This window comes from Felis catus, chromosome C2 (genome assembly GCF_018350175.1).
Source record: "Felis catus isolate Fca126 chromosome C2, F.catus_Fca126_mat1.0, whole genome shotgun sequence".
NCBI classification, from domain to species: domain Eukaryota; kingdom Metazoa; phylum Chordata; class Mammalia; order Carnivora; family Felidae; genus Felis; species Felis catus.
In genome coordinates this window covers 156,340,662-156,363,162 of record NC_058376.1, presented here as the reverse complement: position 1 = coordinate 156,363,162, position 22,501 = coordinate 156,340,662, and the positions used below count along the sequence as shown (strand labels likewise).

At 44.7% G+C, this 22,501-nt stretch overlaps 1 protein-coding gene across 9 annotated transcripts in view; it reads left to right on the top strand.

Annotated features, from left to right (window-relative positions):
• GLB1 (galactosidase beta 1) overlaps positions 1-22,501 on the top strand; it is a 119,833-nt gene that overhangs the window by 35,828 nt on the left and 61,504 nt on the right. For all 9 annotated transcript variants that reach the window (NM_001009860.1, XM_045036320.1, XR_006584616.1 and 6 more), the window contains 3 exon segments: positions 289-410; positions 496-536; positions 5,637-5,749. In NM_001009860.1, the coding sequence (NP_001009860.1) occupies positions 289-410; positions 496-536; positions 5,637-5,749 (276 nt within the window).

The window sequence follows — 22,501 nt, the reverse complement described above, 5'->3', positions numbered from 1 at the left end:
ATCGGATTCTTTTGCCCACCAAAATTTCCTGCCTTGTTCAAACTGGGGGCTGGCTAACAAAATTTTGTTGCGGGTACAACTTTTCAGGAATACCTATATTGTTGGCACCTAAAAACTGAGTTTGGGCAGTGACCCTCATTGGTCCCCCAGCTCTGGGTTAAGCAGTACACGTACACGGCCCGCTCTACCCATCGCTCGGTGGGGTAGATAGGGTGATGGTTCTAGAGAAGTGCCAACGTCTGAAGGTCATGAGTCTGTCCTGAGCTCCCTGTCCTTTCCTCTTTTTAGGTGAACTCTGAATTCTATACTGGCTGGTTAGACCACTGGGGCCAACCTCACTCAAGAGTGAGGACTGAAGTGGTAGCTTCCTCCCTCCATGACGTACTTGCCCATGGGGCGAATGTGAACTTGTGAGTGGTAATTTCTGGAAGGGAGGGCACCCTCCATAGCTATGGGCTCGTAGTTAAGTATGTCTGTTCTCTTGTTTCTTTGCAGGTACATGTTTATAGGTGGGACCAATTTCGCTTATTGGAATGGTAAGAGCAGTTTAATGTGTTCGTGGAAGCTTATGCTAGAATGTTTCTGGGGCTTGATTTGGGGGTAGGGAGTGCCTACAGACAACTTTTATTTTCTAATATATAGAAATTTCCTAATATATAAGAACTGCCTACATAATTTTTAAAATCACGATAATTTTTTCTTAAGGAACAGAACCTGTCCACTTAGAAAGCCTATTGTTTATTTATTCATTTTCAAGTTTACTTATTTTTTTTTTTTTTTTTAGTAATGGGGCTCCAACTCACAACCCCAAGATCAAGAGACGTATGCTCTTCCGACCAAGCCAGACAGATGCCCCAGAAATCTTATTGTTTAAAAAAAAATTTTTTTTTTAATGTTTATTTATTTTTGAGAGAGAGAACAAGCAGGGAAGGGGCAGAGACACAGAATCTGAAGTGGGCTCCAGGCTCCAAGCTGACAGCACAGAGCCTGATGCGGGGCTTGAACTCACAAACTGCGAGATCATGACCTAAGCCGAATCGGATGCTGAACCGACTGCGCCCCCAGGTGCCCCCCAGAAACCTTATTGTTTTAAACAAGGTAGCTGGGTAGGTCCCATAGTCTCTGGCTATAGCTTACTTGTTCATGTCTTCTGCTGTGATCTATTTTCTTTTCTTTTTTTAAACATTTTGTTTTGTCGAGATATAATTCACATACCATAAAACTCACAATTTTATGAGTCACAGTTTAGTGGTGCTTCGCATATCACAAAGTTGCATACCCATTACCACCACCTAGTTCCAAAACATTTTCACTACCCCAAAAAGAAACCCCTTACCGGAGAAACTCCCCACTCTCTCTCCTCCCGGCCCTTAGCAACCATGAGTCTATACTCTCTGTCGTTGTGAATTTGCCTATTCTGGGCGTTGCTTATAAGTAGAATCATACAATATGTGGTCGGCTTTGTGTTTCACTTCTGCCCCTTAGGCAGGTTGAAAAGATGGATCTTTTCAAGCTCCATCCATGTTGTGGGATCTGTACTTTAGTTTTTTTACTGATAAATAATATTCTGTTGCCCGGATATACAACATTTTGTTTATCCAGATGTCAAATTGATGGGTATTGGAGGTGTTACCACATTCTGGCCATTATAAATAATGTTGCTATGAACGTTAACATGTAAGTGTTCATTTGAATCCCCGTTTAATTCTTTTGGGCGTGTAGCTAAGAGGGCGTTTGCTGGATAATAGGGTAACTAACTTTTAAGATCAGAGTTTGAGGAGCTGCTGTACTGTTTTCAAAGTGGCTGTACCGTTTCCCATTCCTGTATGGTCTCTCCCTTTTTATCAGGAAAAATTATGAAAAATTCTCTTCACTGCCACTGATTTTCGCAGTCAGGTCATGCTATGTTAGCCTTTTTCTCAGGCTCTTTCCTCACCCCTCTCCACAGCTGCCCTTTCTCTCTGAATCACTGAGGATGCCCCCCAGTGCTGAGTTTTGGAAGCTTAATTTGGCCTGAACCTCCCAGGATCTGACCCTAATGAACGGCTCTCTTCTGTGCGAGGTGGGATGGGCTGGAAGACCTTGCCTACAAGTGTTACTGTTGTTAGTAACTAACATCATTAGGGTTACTGACATCATCACTGTTATTAGAGGCAAGAAGGGAGATACTGCAAAACTCAGATGTCACTTCTTAAAAGATCACAGTATGCCAATTGAAGTTTTAGATCATGTCTGTGTGCCCATCTTCTCATTAGAAACACTTAAGATTTTGTGGCGCCTTTTTCATTCAGTAGATAAGGATTCCACCTGCTTTCCATTCGTGGAATGGTACCAAGCATCCGGTCCAGGAATGAAGACTGATATTTGGGGGGAACTTTGTAGCTCACGATACAATTTTTTTTTATTTTGTACTATTTTACATAAAATGATACATTCTTCTTTTTTGAAAATTTAGATCTATAAAAACGACCACTCAGAAAATGGAAGTTGTGTTCAATCCTTTGCCTTGCTCCTGACAAGTCTCTCTTCTGCCTCTGTTTTCTCAGTTAGTTCTCATAGCAGTCTCATCTAGGCCAGAGATTATGGACCCATTTTACAGATCAGAAAAGCAGGGTGCAAAAAAAAGTCCACAGGTTTCCCGTTCAGCTGGCAGGGGATAGGACTCGAACTTGGGCCTTGGAAAGCTGGTCACTGCCCTTTGGACCACCTCTTGCATCCCAAAGCCCTTGCACCAGCTCCCAAACCAGCCCCTCCCGTGTTTGTGGGCCTCTCTGACCTGCCCTAGTGCTTGGTCTCCTGGGGGACGTGGGGGAGGGCCAGTGTGTGCTTCTTTGTGGCCGTTCCTCAGGCCAGATCCCAGAGGAGCGCCGTGAGAGGGAAGGCCCCTGGCAGGGAGCTCACTGCCCGTCCTGCCCACGGGGGATGCACCTGTCCGTGCACGTGTGTGCACCCCACTCTGCCTGCGTGCATCCCCATCTGTGAGGCCTCCTGCGGGACCCAGGCCATCCTGGACTTCTCACACGACGTGCAGAGTTGCGGAGCGGTGAGCCTTGCCGTTTCGTTTGCCTTCCCATCTTGCACTCCCTACCACGGGCAGAGGACGCTTGAGTTAGCGCGCTTTCTCTCCGACACTGCCCTGGGGTGGCCTGAGGGCATCCAGACAAAGATTCTGTGGGTGAAACCAGAGCAAAGACTTTGTTTTTCAGTCCATCCTTTGGCCCACTGGCCAGCTTCCGTGCCTGGCTTCCCTTGGCCTGTGATTTTGTCTCTGGCAGTCACATTTGTTCAGTTCAACTTGGTGACCACTGATTGAGTTCAGCTGTGGGAGTGAGCTCTGAAACGTAAGCTCTGGGGGCAGGCACCTGGTGTGGTGCCACTCATATAAATAGGAAGGTGGGCAAGGTGACGGCCACATTAGAGGTAGGAGAGGGCCCACAAAGGAGATGAGCTCTTTGCAACAAGGGATGTGGTTTCATGTTTCTTTGCATCTCCCAGCAAAGGATGTGCTTTAATGTATGTATCCCCACAGGCAGGTGGATCTGTGGGCAGGCCACTGCCTCCAGTCAAGAAAAAGCGAGGTAAAGGAAGGACGGGGTCAGTTCAGTTGCTTAAGTGGTCCCAGTCCCTCAGACATGTAGATTTTGTGCAGAGAGAACTAATGAAACGGGGTGTTGGGGGCTGACCTGATCCTCGGCCCCGCTCATCTGTCAGCTCCACCACCAGTAGGATCCCCCAAGGTCCAGTAGGATCCCCCAAGGTGGCGCCATCATTCACGGGCTGTGGGCTCAGACCAAGGAGTTCTTACCAAGTCACAGGTGAAATGTCAGACTTTGTGCCTCCTTTGCTTAACGGTTAGATATGGTATGAGATGATCCTAAAGCAGCTTTATTCTCACACCCTTGTGTTGCAAAATGCTCTCAGGACTAGAAGAGAAAGGCCTGGCACAGAGCCTTACTAGTCCACAGGCGCCAGCATCAGCATCACCTGGGAGCCTGTTAGAGACCCCGGCTTAGTCGGTTGAGCGTCTGACTTCGTCTCACAGTTCGTGACTTTGAGCCCTGCACTGGGCTCTGTGCTGATGGCTCAGAGCCTGGAGCCTGCTTCCGATTCTGTGTGTCCGCTCTCTCTGCCCCTCCCCCACTTGTGCTCGCTCGCTCTCTCTCTCTCTCTCTCTCTCTCTCTCAAAAATAAATAAACATTGGGGCGCCTGGGTGGCTCAGTCGGTTAAGTGTCCGACTTCAGCTCAGGTCACAATCTCGCGGTCCGTGAGTTCGAGCCCCGCATCGGGCTCTGGGCTGATGGCTCAGAGCCTGGAGCCTGCTTCCGATTCTGTGTCTCCCTCTCTCTCTGCCCCTCCCCCGTTCATGCTCTGTCTCTCTCTGTCTCAAAAATAAATAAAAAAACGTTAAAAAAATTTTTTTTAAATAAAAAAAAAAATAAATAAATAAACATTAAAAAAAAACTTTTAAAGGAAGGCAGAGTCTCAGGTCCCACCCAAGACCTGCTGACTCAGAATCTCCGGTGCGGTGGGGCTTAGGAATCTGAACAGGCGCTCCATGTTGCAAGGGTAAGTTTTCTATGTATAGCACAGGCTCGCTACCCGCTAATGCACCCAGTCTCCTGCCTGTGAACATCATCTGTGACAAGGCAGGGGCCCACTGGTCCAGACCTTGCCCCTGGAACGATAATTGCAAGGCCCTTTACCTTTCTAGTCTTTGCGTACACAGTATGATCAGTGTTATTGGTCTCTGTGGCGGGTTTCGTTCCCTGGGAAACGGACTGTGATTCCCCAGCGGGAGGTTCTTGGGGCACGTTCCAGGAGCAGCACCTTCAGAGACTGTGGGTGGTGGCCCTGGGCACCGGGAGGGAGTTGAGGCCGGAGGGAATTCTGGGGTGGCTCAGCTGGTTCTAGAGAGAGCTCTGGAGCTGGGACACCAGGGGCTGGGTTTTTGAGCCCTCCTGGTCACTTGTTGCACATGCGCTGTCCCCCGAGGGCCATAACCTTGGCAGGGTGGCCCAGCAGAGGCCCGAGAGCAGAGGGCGCATCTGAGAGCTGTCAGCAGCAGCCGTCCCGGGAGCTGGGGGAGTGAGGGTGTGACTTGCTCCTGAAGGGGCTGGGAGAAGACACTGCAGGTCCTCTGACCGCACAGGCGCTAGAGGCCTCATGGTTACGCTTGACTCCGTGGGGTAACGTGTGTCTGCAGTCCTCTCCCGTGTTGTGTCCGAGGGCATGCGAACAATCGCAGACGTGGGTCATGCCAGAAGCCTGCCATGACTCGTTTGAGACACTGACCTCATTTTGTGGGAGCTTCAGCTCCCTGCTGGTTCAGTGGTGGTGACATCTGCTGGGGTCCCCGCTGAGGGCTCTTGCTGTGGGCAGGCCACTGTGGGGGGGCGAATGGGCGGGGACGGCGCCTTATAGGCTCTAAGGTGCTTGTGAAGGGCCACCTGCTGGAAGAAACGCGTTTCTCTAAACCTTGCCTCCTCAGGGCCACCTCTGTGTCATTTGACAGTGGGTTCTAATGTGCCCTTTATGTTCTCCCCCGACAACAACCCTGAGCCCAGAAATCCCAAAGAACTTGTCCCGGGGGGGGAGGGCCCTCAGTAGTTACCGGTGGCATGTTTTTGTCTTCCAGGGGCCAACATCCCCTACCAACCACAGCCCACCAGCTACGACTATGACGCCCCACTGAGCGAGGCAGGGGACCTCACTGACAAGTATTTTGCTCTGCGGGACGTTATCCGGAAGGTGGGTGCCTGGTCCTGGCCGCAGTGAGTGGGGCTTGGATACAGCCTGCTTTGGATGCGTTGTGCTCTGTAGATGAGTCCCTGGAGCCCTTGTGCTTAAAAGGGCGTATGGAGGGGAGGCCTCAGGTGGATTTGGTTGGCCTTGGGTCTTGACCCCCACCTGATTAAGAGCGAGCCTGTGAGCACGTTACTTCACTTGTCTATTCTTTGTGAAGCTGGGACAGTAACACCTCATTGCATCACAAGGACCGAAAAGGACATCTGTGGGGCCCCTGGGCGGCTCAGTCTGTCGAGTGGCCGACTCCGGCTCAGGTCACGTTCTTGAGGTTCGTGAGTTCGAGCCTGCTGCTGTCAGCGTGGCGCCTGCTTGGAATCCTCTGTCCCCCCGCCTCTCTCTCTTCTCCTCCCCTGCTTGCGCTCTCTCTCAAAAATAAATAAACAGTAAAAAACAAAAAAGACCATCCATAAGGCATCCGGTATAGGCCTGGCACGTGTGTTGTCCGACAACTGGTGGCCGTTCCAACTGTTTGTACTGAAGGTAAGAAGATGTGTGTCCACGTAAGTAGCTGAAGCACGTAGGAGAGAAAATCCGCAGGCTTTGTGAAGCATGGTGCAAAGGTGAGCTATCAACAGCACCTCCGTTCTTCATCTGGGGCAAGTAAGTGCCACTTCCGTTTGGCCTGCCAGCCGAACGCTCAGTCCTGCTAACAGTTGTGACCTTTTGAGGCATCTAAAGCACCCAGGTGGGGTTTCCTGTCTCTGCTGTGGGTATGAAAAAAAAAAAAAACCAAACCACAATTTTTCTGCTCAGTCACCTGAGTTTTGAAGTTAAAAAACAAAAGGTTTTCTGCCTATAAATGGTATGGACCTTTTTTTGGTTTAAGGATGCCTTAGTCTCAATTTAAGCCTACGTGTACAAATTCATCTTATGAAATACTTTAAGCGTATTGAAAAATGTGATCAATACTTAACTCCTCTAAGAATTTGCCCACTTCGCCTGAATTTTCAGATTTATGGTTGAAATGTTGCACTCGCCACTTTTTACTACGAGTTTCGTCTTCGCAGAGTTCATAGCGATGACTCCCCAGTTCTCTCTTGTATGTTCGTTCTGTTTCAAAGCTCCTTGTGCCTCTCTTTGGCATTTCCTTCCTTTATTTGAAACTTAGCTTTGTAATTCAGCCTTTCTTCTTTCCTAATATAAATATTCAAGGTTATGTATTTCCTTCAGGTTCCTCTATAGCTCCTTCTTCTAAGTGTTGATATGTAACATACTTACTATAGTTTGCTTCTAATAATGCCTGTTTGGATTCCTCTTTGGCCCTGGAAATGTTCAGAAGTCGTTCAGAAGTAGCAATTATTAACATGACTATTTTTATAATTTGTTGGTTTATAACATATTTGCATTCTGGGTAGAGAGCATGGTCTGTATGATGTGAATCCCTTGAAATATGTCAAACCGAGTCCTGGAGCCTGGCATATATCAATATGAGTCAATGTTCCATGTGTTCTTGAAAAGACTGTATGTTTAGGGGGCGCCTGGCTGGCTCAGTTGTTAGAGCAACTCTTGATTTCTGCTCAGGTCATGATCCCAGGGTCGTGGGATTGAGGGCCATGTTGGGCTCCACACCGAGCATGGAACCTGCTTAGGATTCTCTCTGTCTCTCCCTCTGTCCCTCTCCCCTGCTCGCATGCTCTCTTTCTAAAATAAAAGAATAAAAATTTTTTTTTTAAAAAGACTGTTTTTTTAAATTTTTTAATGTTTATATTTGAGACAGAGAGACAGAATGTAAGCAGGAGAGGGGCAGAGAGAGGGGGAGACACAGAATCTGAAGCAGGCTCCAGGCTCTGAGCTGTCAGCACAGACCCTGATGCGGGGCTTGAACTCACGGACCATGAGATCATGACCTGAGCCGAAGTCAGACGCTTAACGGACTGAGCCACCCAGGCGCCTCAAGACTATATGTTTTATGATTGTTGGATATCATCTATATACGTGTTCCTTAGGTTAAGCTTATTAATGGTGCTGCTGATATCTTTGATATCCTTCCTGGCTTTTTATCCATGTATTCTATTATTTGTTAAAGGATTGTGTTTCTCTTTGTAATTGTGTATTAGAATTAGGAATGCAGATTGAGAATGAAATCTTTCAGTATCATTTATTTAGTATCATCATGTATGTAGCCCTTTATGGCTAATAATGCTTTTTACCTTCAAGGTTTTTTTTTGTCTGATACTAATGCATTTTTTCGGTTAATATTTACTGCTATATCTTTCACAATACTTTAATTTCAACCTTTGAATATCTTTTTTTTTTAACATGTCCCTCGTTAACAAGATATAACTGGATTTTTGAAAAATCTAGTTTAAACATTTTTTTGTCTTCTAATTGGTACATTCATTTATGCTCATTCATTATGATTCTTGATATACATTGATTATTTTCAACTGTCTTACTTTACAAGAATCTATTCACCTTTTTTTTTTTTTTAAGAATTTTTGACGTTTATTTTTGAGAACAGAGGGAGACAGAGCGCAAGCAAGAGAGGCGCAGAGAGTGAGGAAGACAGAATCCGAAGCAGGATCCAGGCTCTGAGCTGTTGGCACAGAGTCTGACGTGGGGCTCAAATTCACACACCACGAGATCATGACCTGAGCCAAAGTCAGTCGCTCAACTAACTGAGCCACCGGCACTGTATCTCATATTAAGCCCGCTTAACATCCCTTGTGACTTATATGTTTTATTAAGGCCATGTATTTTAGTTCCCTTAGGTTTAAAGTTCGTGTATTTTAACCCTTTCTTTTAAAAAATCCCATGGGGCACCTGGGTGGGTCAGTCGGTTAAGCGTCTGACTTCGGCTCAGGTCATGATCTCGCGCGTGATCTCGCGTGAGTTCAAGCCTCGTGTCAGGCTCTGTGCTGACAGCTCGGAGCCTGGAGCCTGTTTCAGATTCTGTGTCTCCCTCTCTCTCTGCCCCTCCCCTGTTCATGCTCTGTCTCTCTCTGTCTCAAAAATAAATAAATGTTAAAAAAATTTTTTAATAAAAAATAAAAAATCCCATGAGGCATTATAATTGTATTAGACACTATTTGACTTGACCCACATTGTTTGTTGATTCACAAGTAATTCCACAAATGTTTGGCACGTTCCCTCTGTATGCCAGGTATGGTTTTGGCTGTTTGGTATATATAAGGCTTCCTTGAGAAGGTAAAGCTGGAGTGAAGACTTCAAGGTGATAGGACAGCCATGTGGGACATCCGGGGTGAGAGCATGCAAACGGAATGTCAGCAGTGAAGAGGTGGCCATGTACATGGCATTTCATGTACAAATTGTCCACCTGTGTTTCTTCTGTGTACTACCTGTGCGGGTTCCTTCCCCGTTTCTCTGCCTATTTGTTTTCTGTGTAATTTGCAAGAGTTCTATTGTGGCATTTTTACCAGTTTGGGGGTTTTTTTCAGTGTTTTTTTTCCTGCGAAAAACAGTCCTGAGTTATTATATAGTCAAATGTTTCACTTCTCTCTCTCTCTTTTTTTAAATTTTTCTTTAATTTTTTTTTTAATTTTTTTTTCAACGTTTATTTATTTTTGGGACAGAGAGAGACAGAGCATGAACGGGCGAGGGGCAAAGAGAGAGGGAGACACAGAATCGGAAACAGGCTCCAGGCTCTGAGTGGTCAGCCCAGAGCCCGACGCGGGGCTCGAACTCACGGACCGCGAGATCGTGACCTGGCTGAAGTCGGACGCTTAACCGACTGCGCCACCCAGGCGCACCTCTTTAATGTTTATTTTTGAAGGAGAGAGTGTGTGAGTGGTGAGTGGGGGAGCGGCGGGGGGGGGGGGGGGGGGGGAGGGAGAGGGAGACACAGAATCCAAAGCAGGCTCCAGGCTCTGAGCTGTCAGCACAGAGTCCGACGCAGGGCTCGAACCCACAAACTGAGATCATGACCTGAGCTGAAATTGGACACTCAACCGACTGAGCCACCCAGGCGCCCCTCATGGCTGCTTCCCTAGCCTAGTAGTAGAAATAAATTCCTGTGGGGTGCTTACAATTTTTATGACTTCACATTTTATGTTCAAATATCGATGTACGTGGAATTGCTAGTTTTGCTGTTGGGAGTGAGGTTGGGATTCAGCTTTATTCATCTCTTAAGTTACCAGCCGGTTAAAGTATTTGGGTCTGTTTTCAGATTCTTTTATGTTACTGAATTTTTTTTCTCCTTTCCCAACACCAAACTGTTTTAATTGTTATTTTTACTATGTTTTATTATCACCTGGGAGGATTTGTCTTCCGTGTTTAGTCTTTCAAAATTTCCCTGGCTACTCTGTAAGTTCATCTTCCACATACGCTTTGGTATTATTTTATCAACTTCAAAAAACAAAACAAAAACCCAGGAAACCTATTGATGTTTTGACTCATTTTGTATTAAATTTGTGCATCAAATTTGGGGTGAAATTTATGACATGGAGTCTTAGCCAAGAAAAGTTGCTTCTCCTTCTCTTCAAGTCTTTTCTGATGTCTGTCTTGTTTTAAATTTTCTTAAGATAATCCTTGTCCATTCCTTAATATGCTTATTCCCAAATATCCTGTTTTTTCAGATACTTGTAAAGTGAGTCTTTCATTTCTTAATATAGTTATTAGATATATTTGTCTTTAAAATATGAAATACTCCCAACAATTTTAAGTGTATAAAATAATGTTGCAAACACCCATGTGCCCAGTACCGAGATTTAACCCTGGTTATCTCTAGATATATTTGTCTTTAAAATATGAAATACTCCCAACAATTTTAAGTGTATAAAATAATGTTGCAAACACCCCTGTGCCCAGTACCGAGATTTAACCCTGGTTATCTCTCTGCCCCTCCCCCGCATTCATTCATTCTCTCTCTCTTTCTCTGTGAAAATAAATACACTTAAAAAAATAAATACATAAAGTCCCCAATTCAGTGGTTTTTTGGCATCTTACATTATTAACTTTTTAAAATTATGATAAAGTATATAGAACATAAAGTTTGCCATTTTAACCATTTTTAAGTGTATGATCGATCCAGTGGCTTTAATTACATTCATAATGTTGTGTAACCATCACCACTGTCTACTTTCAAAATGTTTTCATCACCCCAAACAGAAACTCTGTAACTATTAAGAAATAAGAGGGGCGCCTGGGTGGCTCGGTTGGGCATCCAACTTCGGCTCAGGTCATGATCTCCCAGCTTGCGAGTTCAAGCCCTGTGTCGGGCTCTGTGCCGACAGCTCAGAGTCTGGAGTCTGCCTCAACTGAGCTCTCTCTGCCCCTCCCCCACTCACGCTCGGTCTCTCAAAAATAAACAAACAGGGGCGCCTGGGTGGCGCAGTCGGTTGGGCGTCCGACTTCAGCCAGGTCACGATCTCGCGGTCCGGGAGTTCGAGCCCCGCGTCGGGCTCTGGGCTGATGGCTCGGAGCCTGGAGCCTGTTTCCGATTCTGTGTCTCCCTCTCTCTCTGCCCCTCCCCCGTTCATGCTCTGTCTCTCTCTGTCCCCAAAAAATAAACGTTGAAAAAAAAAAAAAAAGAAATACATGGAAAATAAAATCTGCTGATTTTCTCATGCATTCTTTTTAAATAAATAAATAAATAAACAAACAAACATTAAAAATTAAAAAAAAAAAAAAGGAAGAATCGCCAGTGTCCTCTCCTCGCAGCTGCTGTAACCTCTACTTTCAGCCTCTGTAAGGTTGCCTGTCCTCGATATTTTATAGAAATGGAACCATACAATATTTTCCTTTTGTGTCTGACTTATTTCACTTACCATGATTTTTTCATGGTTCCTCCATGTTGTAACATGTATCAGAACTTCACTCCTTTTTCTGGCTAAGTAATATTCCATGCATGGAGAGACCACATGTTGTTTAACTGTTCATCTCATTTGTGTCTTGCTGGACACATGGGTTGTTTTCCATCTTTTGGCTATTTATTTATTTATTTATTTATTTATTTATTTATTTATTTATTTTTGAGAGAGAGAGAGACAGACAGACAGAGACAGAGTGTGAGCAGGGGAGGGGCAGAGAGAGGGAGACACAGAATCCAAAGCAGGCTCCAGGCTCTGAGCTGATAGCACAGAACCTGATGTGGGCTCAAACTCACCGCAAGATCATGACCTGAGCCAAAGTCAGACACCCAACTGACTGAGCCACCCAGGCGCCTCCCCCCCTTTTTTTTGGCTGTTTTTTTTTTTAAGTTTATTTATTTTGAGAGAGAAGGAGAGTGCGTGTGCGCATGCGTGGGCACGAGTAGGGGAGGGGCGCTGAGGAGAGAGAGACTCCCAAGCAAGCTCCACCGGCAGTGCAGAGCCCGATGGAGGGCTCGAACTCAGGAACTCTGAGATATCATGACCTGAGCTGAAACCGAGAGTCGGATGCGTAATTGACTGAGCCACCCAGGCGCCCCATCTTTTGGCTGTTTTGAATAATACTACCTGGGGCCTCAGGGCACTGGTATCTGCTCAAGTCTGCTTCCCGTTCCTTCGGTTATTTACCCAGCAGTGGCGTTGCTGGTGGGTTTACTTTTAGAATAGTTTTCTTTCCGAAATAGTGAGCTCTTGATGCCTTATCGTCGAATATTAAAACATATTTACTGTGCTTTTTTATGTAAAACATCACCTTATATTTGATCTCACATTTTTATTCTCCTATATTTCTAGCTCCCTCTTTCTGCCCCTCCCTCCGCCCCGGCAACGCTCCCCCCACACTTTTCCTGACTCTCCCTGGCTCTTCTGACTGATGGTTGCTAGAGCTGTTCACCGTCACCCACCAGTCCCCTCTCTGCTGCCGTTCAAGGGCCCCTGCTCTACAGACCACCTGGCCAGGACGGCTAGGACCATTCCGACTGTCACACTGTGGCACTTTGCAAACATGCGCCGTGCATTTCAGTGGCCTGGCTGGAAGGGGGACCCGTGTTCCGGTCAACTGGACTTTCAACAATCTCCAGTTCCCTTTTGGCTCCCTGATCTCTCTCCATTGTAAGCTGTGGCTACTACAGTCTCTCCTTAATGGACAGGTGATATTATCACCAAGAACATTAATGCTATTGCCTCTGCCCTCTTAAGGAATGTGAAGAAAGCGATATAGTCAGATACGAATGTCACAAAGGGTATTGGATACGGCAACAAAAATGAATGTGTATTTTTTAAAATGTATTATTTTTTAGTAATCTCTACACCTGACATGGGGCTCAGACTCACAACCCCAAGATCAAGAGTCACGTGCTCCCCCAGCCGAGCCAGCCAGGTGCCCCAAAAGTGTATTTAAATGAGTAAAAAAAAAACATGACAAATTTAAAATTTTTAAGGATTAAAATAATCGCAAACATCACAAAATTCCAAAGCATACTTTGAATTTATTAACTGAAACACATCTGCTGTCCTTCTGGTTTTTGTCTCTGTTTTGTTTGTACTCTTTTTCTCTAGAGAGAGAATGGAAATCTTTCTCTTTAGCGTGGCTTATTGAAATTAGTTTTTTAGAATGTACTGAGCGGTTTTTTTTATCTTATTTTTTTTATTTTTTAAAATTTACATCCAAGCTTGTTAGCATACAGTGCAACAATGATTTCAGGAGTAGATTCCTTAGTGCCCCTTACCCATTGAGCCCATCCCTCCTCCCACAACCCCTCCAGTAACCCTCAGTTTGTTCTCCATATTTGAGTCTCTTCTGTTTTGTCCCCCTCCCTGTGTTTATATTATTTTTTTCTCTTCCCTTATGTTTATCTGTTTTGTCTCTTAAAGTCCTCATATGAATGAAGTCATTTGATTTTTGTCTTCTCTGACTAATTTCACTTAGCATAATACCCTCCAGTTCCATCCACATAGTTGCAAATGGCAAGATTTCATTCTTTTTGATTGCCGAGTAATACTCCACTGTATATATATACCACATCTTCTTTATCCATTCATCCATCGATGGACATTTGGGCTGTTTCCATTCTTTGGCTGTTGATAGTGCTGCTATAAACATGGGGGTGCATGTGTCCCTTTGAAATAGCACACCTGTATCCCATGGATAAATGCCTAGTAGTGCAATTGCTGGGTCATAGGGAGTTCTATTTTTAGTTTTTTGAAGAACTTCCATACTGTTTTCCAGAGTGGCTGCCCCAGTTTGCATTCCCACATACTGAGAGTTTAGAAAACAAAAAGTTTCACATTTTGTTTCTGATAATGTTATATATACATATTTAAGATTATTATCAAAACTGAGGCAATCTCTCTCCAGTTCTTTCATATATGAGCTTGAGAATTTGTAGAAATTTCTACAGACAGGTCCTGGCCCCAGACATTTGAAACCCTGTGTCTCTTCTACAACCCTGTACTTCTGAGGCTGGATGCCTCAGGGCACCATCAAGTGATGTGCACGTGAGTCAGCCTGTTGGGTGTGGGGAATGATCTGTTAGTGATAGTGTATCCAGCCACCGAAGTGACAACGAACTATGTAGATGTATCCAACACCCAAATTAAATAAACCCCATCTCAGCTCTCCCTGGGGTGAATCCCAGAGGTGCCTGTGGCGAACCCCAAAGCCTCCTGACTTGTGACACAAGGCAGCTGGCGCAGAAAGAGACAAGGGTCTTAGCCTGTGGCGGTTAAATTCGATGACTTCTGCAAATTTTACGAAAACCCGTGACCATGTGAACGCACTGCTGGGACCCTCCCTGGGGACATTTCCGGATGCAGGAGATGAGCTAGGAGGCTGCTGACATAACCCAGAAGTGAGATGGTGGTGGGGGCCGCGGGGCATGGAGAGGAAGCAATAGATTTGAAAAATGTTTCGGGGGTAAAATCGGTCGGATTCAGTGACTGCCCACGTGCAGGTGTGAGGAAGCGTGAGGAGGCACTGATTTGTCTCGGTTTACAGCTTTTGGTCGGATAACCGGATGGGTGTTGTGGTCAGCAACAACCATGGAGGACTGCAGGGAAGGGACGGGCCAGGAAGGGGAAGGGGGAAGAAAGCTCTGAGCTGGGTTTGTTCAGCTCCAGATGCCTTTGGGGACATCCGAGTGGAGGTGTCTATCCAGCAAGTGCCTCACTTAAGAGGGAGAAGCTCCAAGAAGCAGTCATTAGGACAGGTCATCGGTGGAAGGGGAGGCTAAAGTCCAGGGGAGGCTGAGATTGCCGATGGAGAGCTGAGCGAGAAGGGCAGTGGGCCAAGCGGAGACAAACCCAGGGGGTCCCAGCGTTTCACCAGAGGGCACAGTAAGATGAACCCGTGAAGGAGACAGTCTCCAGAAATTAGTACAATTCAATAGCTTATGATAGATCATAGCTTACCACGTGGTCCTTTTTTCCGTCTTCTTCTTTTCGGTATTTCAGGTTTGGAAAAGAGAAAAGAACCGCTTTCAAAGTGGGATCTGTCTCACGAGACTTTGTAGACTTTGAGTCAGCTGGTTTGCTTGCACTGAGGAAAAGAATGGGGTCATAAAAACCCCCACTAGAGCTGCCTCTTCCTTCGCCAAAGACGTAAAAGGGGGAATGGGTCTCTTCTTTAATCCATTTCAAGAGTAAGCTGGGTGTCGACGGACAATATCTTTCACTGATGTGGATGCCCGGGGTGGATAATTTCCCGTCAGGCTGCAGAAGCCTGTGCTCGGGGATGAAGGCTCCAGGTGGCCTTTGGCATGTGACTCTTCAAGGTATGACAAAGCTCATGACATTTGCATTTTCTAAAATACTCTCTTTGCTGTGGGTAAAGCTCAACCAGACATGGTTAACACTTTGACCTCGAGTATGAACCATGAGACTGTAGGGCAGCGCCCTCCTCCTCCCTACCAATTCCTGAGGGGGCAGTGGTGAATTTATTTTTGTACGCTTTTGAATGAATTTAAGACCCACTTTCTAGTCTTGTTACAGTTCTTCCTAAGGATTCTATCAAAGATAAAAGTCCAGCTGGCCTTTTGGTGATGGGCCATTATTACAGAAATTGATCAAGTTGTACATTGAAGACCTTGATAACTGGAGCAAATATTAGGATTCCCTGAGGTGGACGCTGGGGCTGTGTGGGGACCGGGGATGTGAAAATGGCCAAGGTGACTTTTACTATTTCAGAGCTTAATGAAGTCTGAAACTTGACTGAGGACCAGTCTACACCGGCTGATTGATTGTTCTTCTCGGTTTATGGATGGAATGACATTAGCTCAGTGGGTAGACACAAGCTGTCTCTTGTGGATCCACGGTGCTGGTGGAAACACAGTGTTTTATGTCTGATAATTAGGGCTAACGAAGTGACTATTTCATAACAAATGTGAGACTTCTAAAGCATTGCCTGCACTCTTGTGGTTCTAGTGTTTTCCTTTCCTGCAGAGTTGGCTTTTCTGGTTTGTCTTTCAGAGTGATCTCTCTAAAACGCCGATCTGGTCAAGATGCCTTCCGTGACTTGACCTCCTATTTCCTCAAGCCTCATTTTGCAATTCTCTCCTTCTTGTTCATGACTCTCTGGCCTGAAAATGAAGGTACATAAGATTCCATGAATAAGACAGTACTGTTGACATCTCCCAGCCTCTGCACATAATGTTCCCTCGCCTTCACCCATCTGGAAAATGGGAACACACTTCAGTTACCTTCTCTGGGACGTTGTCTTTGACCTGGCTCTGCAGTTAGTCGCGTTTTAACTTCTTCTACCGCCTTGCAGTGTGGACGTCTTGAACGTGCTACTTCCCATAGTGCATTGGTGCCATTTGTTTACACACATTTTTCACAGTCTGGATTAGGCTGTTTATATCCCCAGTGCCAAGCGTAGGACCTGACACAAAGTCCTTTCTTAATAAGAATAAGTTAGAAGAACGAATGAAAACGTTAGAGATCTTGGGGAAAGAGAGGTTGGTCGCCATTGAATCTATTGGATTTGACTGGGACAAGAGCAGCTTCTGATGTTAAGTTTGTCCAGCTAAATAGGCAGGATAAGAAGCAACATTTATGACCAGTATGAAAACTCTGATTAAAGCACAGATTATGACAGAAAAATAAATTAAGGTTCTGAAATAGTGTTTTGGAATATTTATCCTTTTCTGAAACATTAAATTCGTTTGATACAAGATTAGGATTTTACTATAAGATAATCAGTGAAAAATCACTAAGCTTGTTGAAAAGAAAAGACAGAAGATTGGGGCAAATGGGATAGACAGATGGAGACTTAATATCAACATTATGATGAGCTCTTACCACTGATTTAAAAAAACCAACATCCAGATCGACAATTGGGTGGAAGATGTAAACACGTATAGACATTTGGTGAAAACTTTGGCATACGCTCTATTAAGACTCATATAAAATGCTTATATCATTTGACCTAGTAACTCTTCACTTGGTGCTTTATTGAAAATATTTTTTTTTAACCAAGATGATGCTATAGACATAAAGTTCATTGTAACACTATCTGTAATATCAAGAATTGGAAATTATCTAAATCCTAATACTGAAAGGATGGTCGTATCCATTTGTTTCTTCTTTTTTTTTTTTTTTAATTTTTTTTCAACGTTTTTTAATTTATTTTTGGGACAGAGAGAGACAGAGCATAAACAGGGGAGGGGCAGAGAGAGAGGGAGACACAGAATCGGAAACAGGCTCCAGGCTCTGAGCCATCAGCCCAGAGCCCGACGCGGGGCTCGAACTCCCAAACCACGAGATCGTGACCTGGCTGAAGTCGGACGCTCAACCGACTGCGCCACCCAGGCGCCCCTCCATTTGGATGTAATATGCAGTAGGGGCATCCGGGTGGCTCCGTCGGTTAAGTGTCCGACTCAGGCTCAGGTCATGATCTCGCAGTTTGTGAGTTCGAGCCCCGCTTCGGGCTCAGTGCTGACAGCTCAGAGCCTGGAGCCTGCTTCCGATTCTGTGTCTCCCACTCTCTCTGCCCCTCCCCCACTCACACTCTGTCTGTCTGTCTGTCTCTCTCTCTCTCTCTCTCTCTCTCTGTCTCTGAAAAATAAACATTGAATATATTATGCAATAAATAAAATTATTGTCAGTATTTAGACATGCCAAAAGTACTTTGGGTAAGTAGCAGTAGCAAATTACAAAACCGTCTCTAATCTTTCATGGCATATGTGCATAAGGAGAGGGTCCAAGAGGAAAACTGGAAGAGAAAAGGTATCATGGGGTGTTTTTGTCTCTGGAATTATGTTTAATTAATAGGAGACACTGTCTCTTGTACTGTTGTACAATAAAGGAGGTGAGGTGGAACGATAGAAACAACACTCGACTTGGGGTCAAGATCCCAGCTCATTCCTTTGCCCTGTGATTCTCTTGAGCAAGTTCACCAGTCTCACCTCTAAAAAGGAAATACAATGACGGACTGTAAGGACCTTTGTGCATAGCAAGGGAGACGACCAAACTAGTACAGAAGCATTCCATCCCTGTGAGCTCAGTGTAGGTTAAGGAAAGCTGCCTGTACCGCGATTTTTTCTTCCAGTGTGATAGAGGAGATTGCAGCCCTGCTCACACTGGACGCTGGACTCCACCTTGACTTTCGGGGTTAGATACGACATGGTCACTACTATGTGCAGGTGAATAGGGGACCTCAGCAAACAAATTAGACGACTCTCAGTTCCCCTCTGTGGATTTGTGTTTGCTGCTTCTATTGGCCAGAGTGTGGGCTGGAGGAAGAGGCAGGGAGACTGCCCCAGGAGAATGAGTGTGGTTTAGGACTGTCAGGGAGGCTGGGAAGAGAGATTTCCCATCTTGTCTGTCTGAGATCCACAGATACAACTACTTGGCCTCACATTCATTTTAATGTGAATCATGAAGATCGTTTTAATGTGCTTATTTTATTTTATTTTATTTTATTTTATTTTACTTTATTTTATTTAAGAGAGAGAGAGAGGGCGCAAGTGAGTGAGGGGCAGAGAGAAAAGGGAGTGAGGGAAGCGGAGCTCACCCGAAGCAGGGCTCAGGCTCACTGATGTGGGACTCAAATTCATTGAAGTCAGATACTTAACTGACTGAGCCACCCAGGTGCTCCTCATTGTGTTTATTTGAGAGAGAGAGAGAGAGAGAGAGAGAGAGAGAGAGAGAGAGAGAACACACCAGCTGGGAAGAGGGGCAGGGGGAGGGAGAGAGAGAATCTTAAGCAGCCTCTGTGCTCAGCGCAGAGCCTTGATGCGGGGCTTGATCCCGTGACCCTGGGATCATGTCCTGAGGTGAAATCAAGAGTCGGATGCTCAACCGACTGAGCCACCCAGGCACCCCTTTAATGTGCTCTTTTAAAAATGTCACAGAGGGGTGCCTGGGTGGCCCAGTCAGTCGAGCGTCTGACTTTGGCTCAGGCCATGATTTCACGGTTCGTGAGTTCGAGCCCCACGTCAGGCTCACTGCTGTCAGCACAGAGCCCGCTTCACATCCTCTGTCCCCCTCTCTCTCTTCCCCTTCCCTGCTCACACTCTCTCTCTCTTTCAAAAATAAATAAACATTAAGAAAAAATTTTTAATCTTTAAAAATGTCACAGAACTATCAATTCATTGAATACTAGAAATACAGTTCAAGATGGATGGCTGACCACATACTCATCTCTTCTGCCTTTCAAAATGTTATTAAATGATTAAAAATGGTATTTTTTTTAAATGAAGCCATCAAGAGGGGCACTATCCATGCATAAGAGATTTCAAAAAATTTCTGGGTAATAAAAATAGATGTAGGTGACTAAGGAAGTAGCATGAGGAAGTCTAGGTCCCCAGGGAGTGTGAAAGGGGATTATTGAAACAGGTTAACAGGGGTGCCTGGGTGGCTCTGTCGGTTAAGCATCCGACTCCGGCTCAGGTCATGATTTCGCGGTTCGTGAGTTCAAGCCCCGCTTTGGGCTCTGTGCTGATGGCTCGGAGCCTGGAGCCTGCTTCCGATTCTGTGTCTCCCTCTCTGTCTGCCCCTCCTCCACTCATGCTCTGTCTCTCTCTCAAAAATAAATAAACATTAAAAAAAATTTTTTTTTAAAGAAACAGGTTAACAGGGAGTAGATTACTCTTAAAGAACCCTAGAGAACCAGGGTCCTGGAAACGCAGATGTGACAAAAGACAGAATGAAACAGCTGAAAATGGGAAGGCTAATGGAACTGCATATTTCCCATCAGGTCCTCCACTTTGCCACCCCTCTTTCAAATGGACTGTCCGTCAGGGAAGCATCTTTTTAATAGTCAGAAAATTAGAATTAAAAAAAAAAGTGTGCAGCCTGAGAGCAAAAACCTTACATATCATGTCTGACTCCCTCCCCAATCACCCTGAAACAGTTCCCCACTGAACAAACCTTGCCATAGTACACAGAGCAGGATTGGCTTAGAGAAGATGGTTATGCAAATGCTGGTGCATTCATTTGCATTACCATTAAATAAGAATGGATGGCCAAGGGTGGCCGGATGTTTGAAGACATCCATAAAACCTGAACAGGAAAAGAGAAAGACCAAAATGAAGTAGACAGAAAAATAACCTCAAGGCAACAGATAATTCAGGACAGAAATGAGAGATCTTAAGCAAAGCCGAGCAGACCCTCTCAAATTTATCTTTTAGAGACATTTGGAAAGATGTTGCTTTCACACTATAAGAATGGGATACTTTGAAAAAGGAGCAATTAAAGAACAAAGAAGGTTTCCCCAAAATAAAAAGATAATCTCCTAGAAATTAGAACCAGAAGACAGATCGAAGTAGAGAAAAGATGAGAGATACGGAGGAACAATCTAGGACGTCTAACTTACTTTTAAGGGGAAAAGATGAAGAAAAGAAAATATTAAAAAAATACAGAATTTTCTTCTAAAACCAAAAAGGATATTTGAGTTGCCCAGAATAATAAATGTAAAAAACACACAAACCCAAACACATCCTTGGAAAAAAATGAAAACATAGAGAATAAAGCACTTACAAGCTTCTAGAGAGAAAAAGCCAGTCACCTTTGAAAGAACAAGAATCATCCGGTGACTCACACCGGATGATATGGGGGGGCAAATCTTGCCTTCTAAGGGAAGATGATTTTCAGTATAGAATTCTATACTCATCCAAATTATCGACTTAATATGCCATTTTCAGACATTCAAAAATTCAAAAAATTTCCCTTCCTATCCTAAAGGCAGACAGGAAAAGAGAAAGGCAATTAGAAACCCCAGGGGAAGGAGAAGAACACAAAAAGCCGAAGAACACAGAACATTCATCATGATACATACTACTTAGCTTTGCAGAGAGTAATATTTATATAATTATAATCATGTGAGCACTGTTGATTGATTTTGAATTTAGAGTCACTATACAGGTGGTGGGAAGGTGTATGGGTACAGGACAGACTTTTTAACCTTGACAGTGTAAAAATATAACTGATAATTTGGGGGTGGGAGTAGGGAAGAGAGCTCAGGAAAGGGTGCAAACAGACTTATCTTAAAAAGTATGGACACAGGGGCGCCTGGGTGGCTCAGTCGGTTAAGCGTCCGACTTCAGCTCAGGTCACGATCTCACGGTCCGTGAGTTCGAGCCCCACGTCAGGCTCTGGGCTGATGGCTCAGCGCCTGGAGCCTGTTTCCGATTCTGTGTCTCCCTCTCTCTCCGCCCCTCCCCCGTTCATGCCCTGTCTCTCTTTGTCCCAAAAATAAATAAACGTTAAAACAAAAAATTACAAAGAAAAAAAAAAAGTATGGACACAAAAGATCATCTTAATTGATGGAACTAAGAAATAGAGGTATAGTAGTTCAAGCTACAAAGGTAACCAGTAGAGAAATGCTGATATAACCATGTTGGCAAGAAAGAGAGATAGCCAGAACCGTACACGTGGGCTAAATTCTCATGTATTAAAGAAATCAATAATGTGTTCAAGGGATGAAATAAGAAATAGCAGATAAGTATAAATATAGAAAGTAAAAGATGCAAAAATGGAAAAATTAAATGGATTTAAAATGGTTTCCTCTGAAGAATAGCACAAAGAGAATAGTCAGGAAACTATTGCTTTTCATTACAGCAGTCTGTCGTCTTCCTTTCTAAGTACTTTAAAAAATGGAAACCAAGGAGCGCCTGGGTGGCTCAGTCAGTTAAGCGTCTGACTTCGGCTCGGGTCATGATCTCGTGGTTCGTGGGTTCGAGCCCCTCGTCGGGCTCTGTGCTGACAGGTCGGAGCCTGGAGCCCGCTTCGGATTCTGTGTCTCCCTCTCTCTCTGCCCCTCCCCCACTTGCACTCTGTCTCTCTCTCAAAAATAAACCTTAAAAATTAAAAAACCTAATAATAAAAATAATTTTAAGAGATGGAAACCGAAGGAAAGGAAGGGAGGAAGAGAAGAATGGAGGAGGAAAAAAATGTGGGGAGCCTGTGAGGTCATAATGCAATCTGCTTGGAGGTGGACACAGACTTCTAAGACTTGGCACTTCCATCTTCTAACTCTAATTTAAGTGTGTGTGTGTGTGTGTGTGTGTGTGTGTGTGTGTGTGCGCTTAGTGTATAGTAAGGTTCTATTTTTATTTTAGTTTTTGGCTTTTATTTAAGAAAAATTTCAAACTTACAGAGAAGTCTCGAGAATAAAAGTAGTACATCGAGCGCTCGAGTATTCCACACCCAGATTTACCCAGGTCAACATTTCACTCTCTGTGCTTCATCATTTTCCCCTCACTGCCCCCTTGGGTTTTCTCAGCCACTGGAGGGTTACATGCAGTAACCTTTAAATACTTTACCTTTACCCCTAAATACTTCAGTGTGTGTTTCATAAGAAGAGGTAGGAATATGCTCTTACATAACCACAGGAAATTTAACACTGATATCAAACTTCAATCTATCAGTA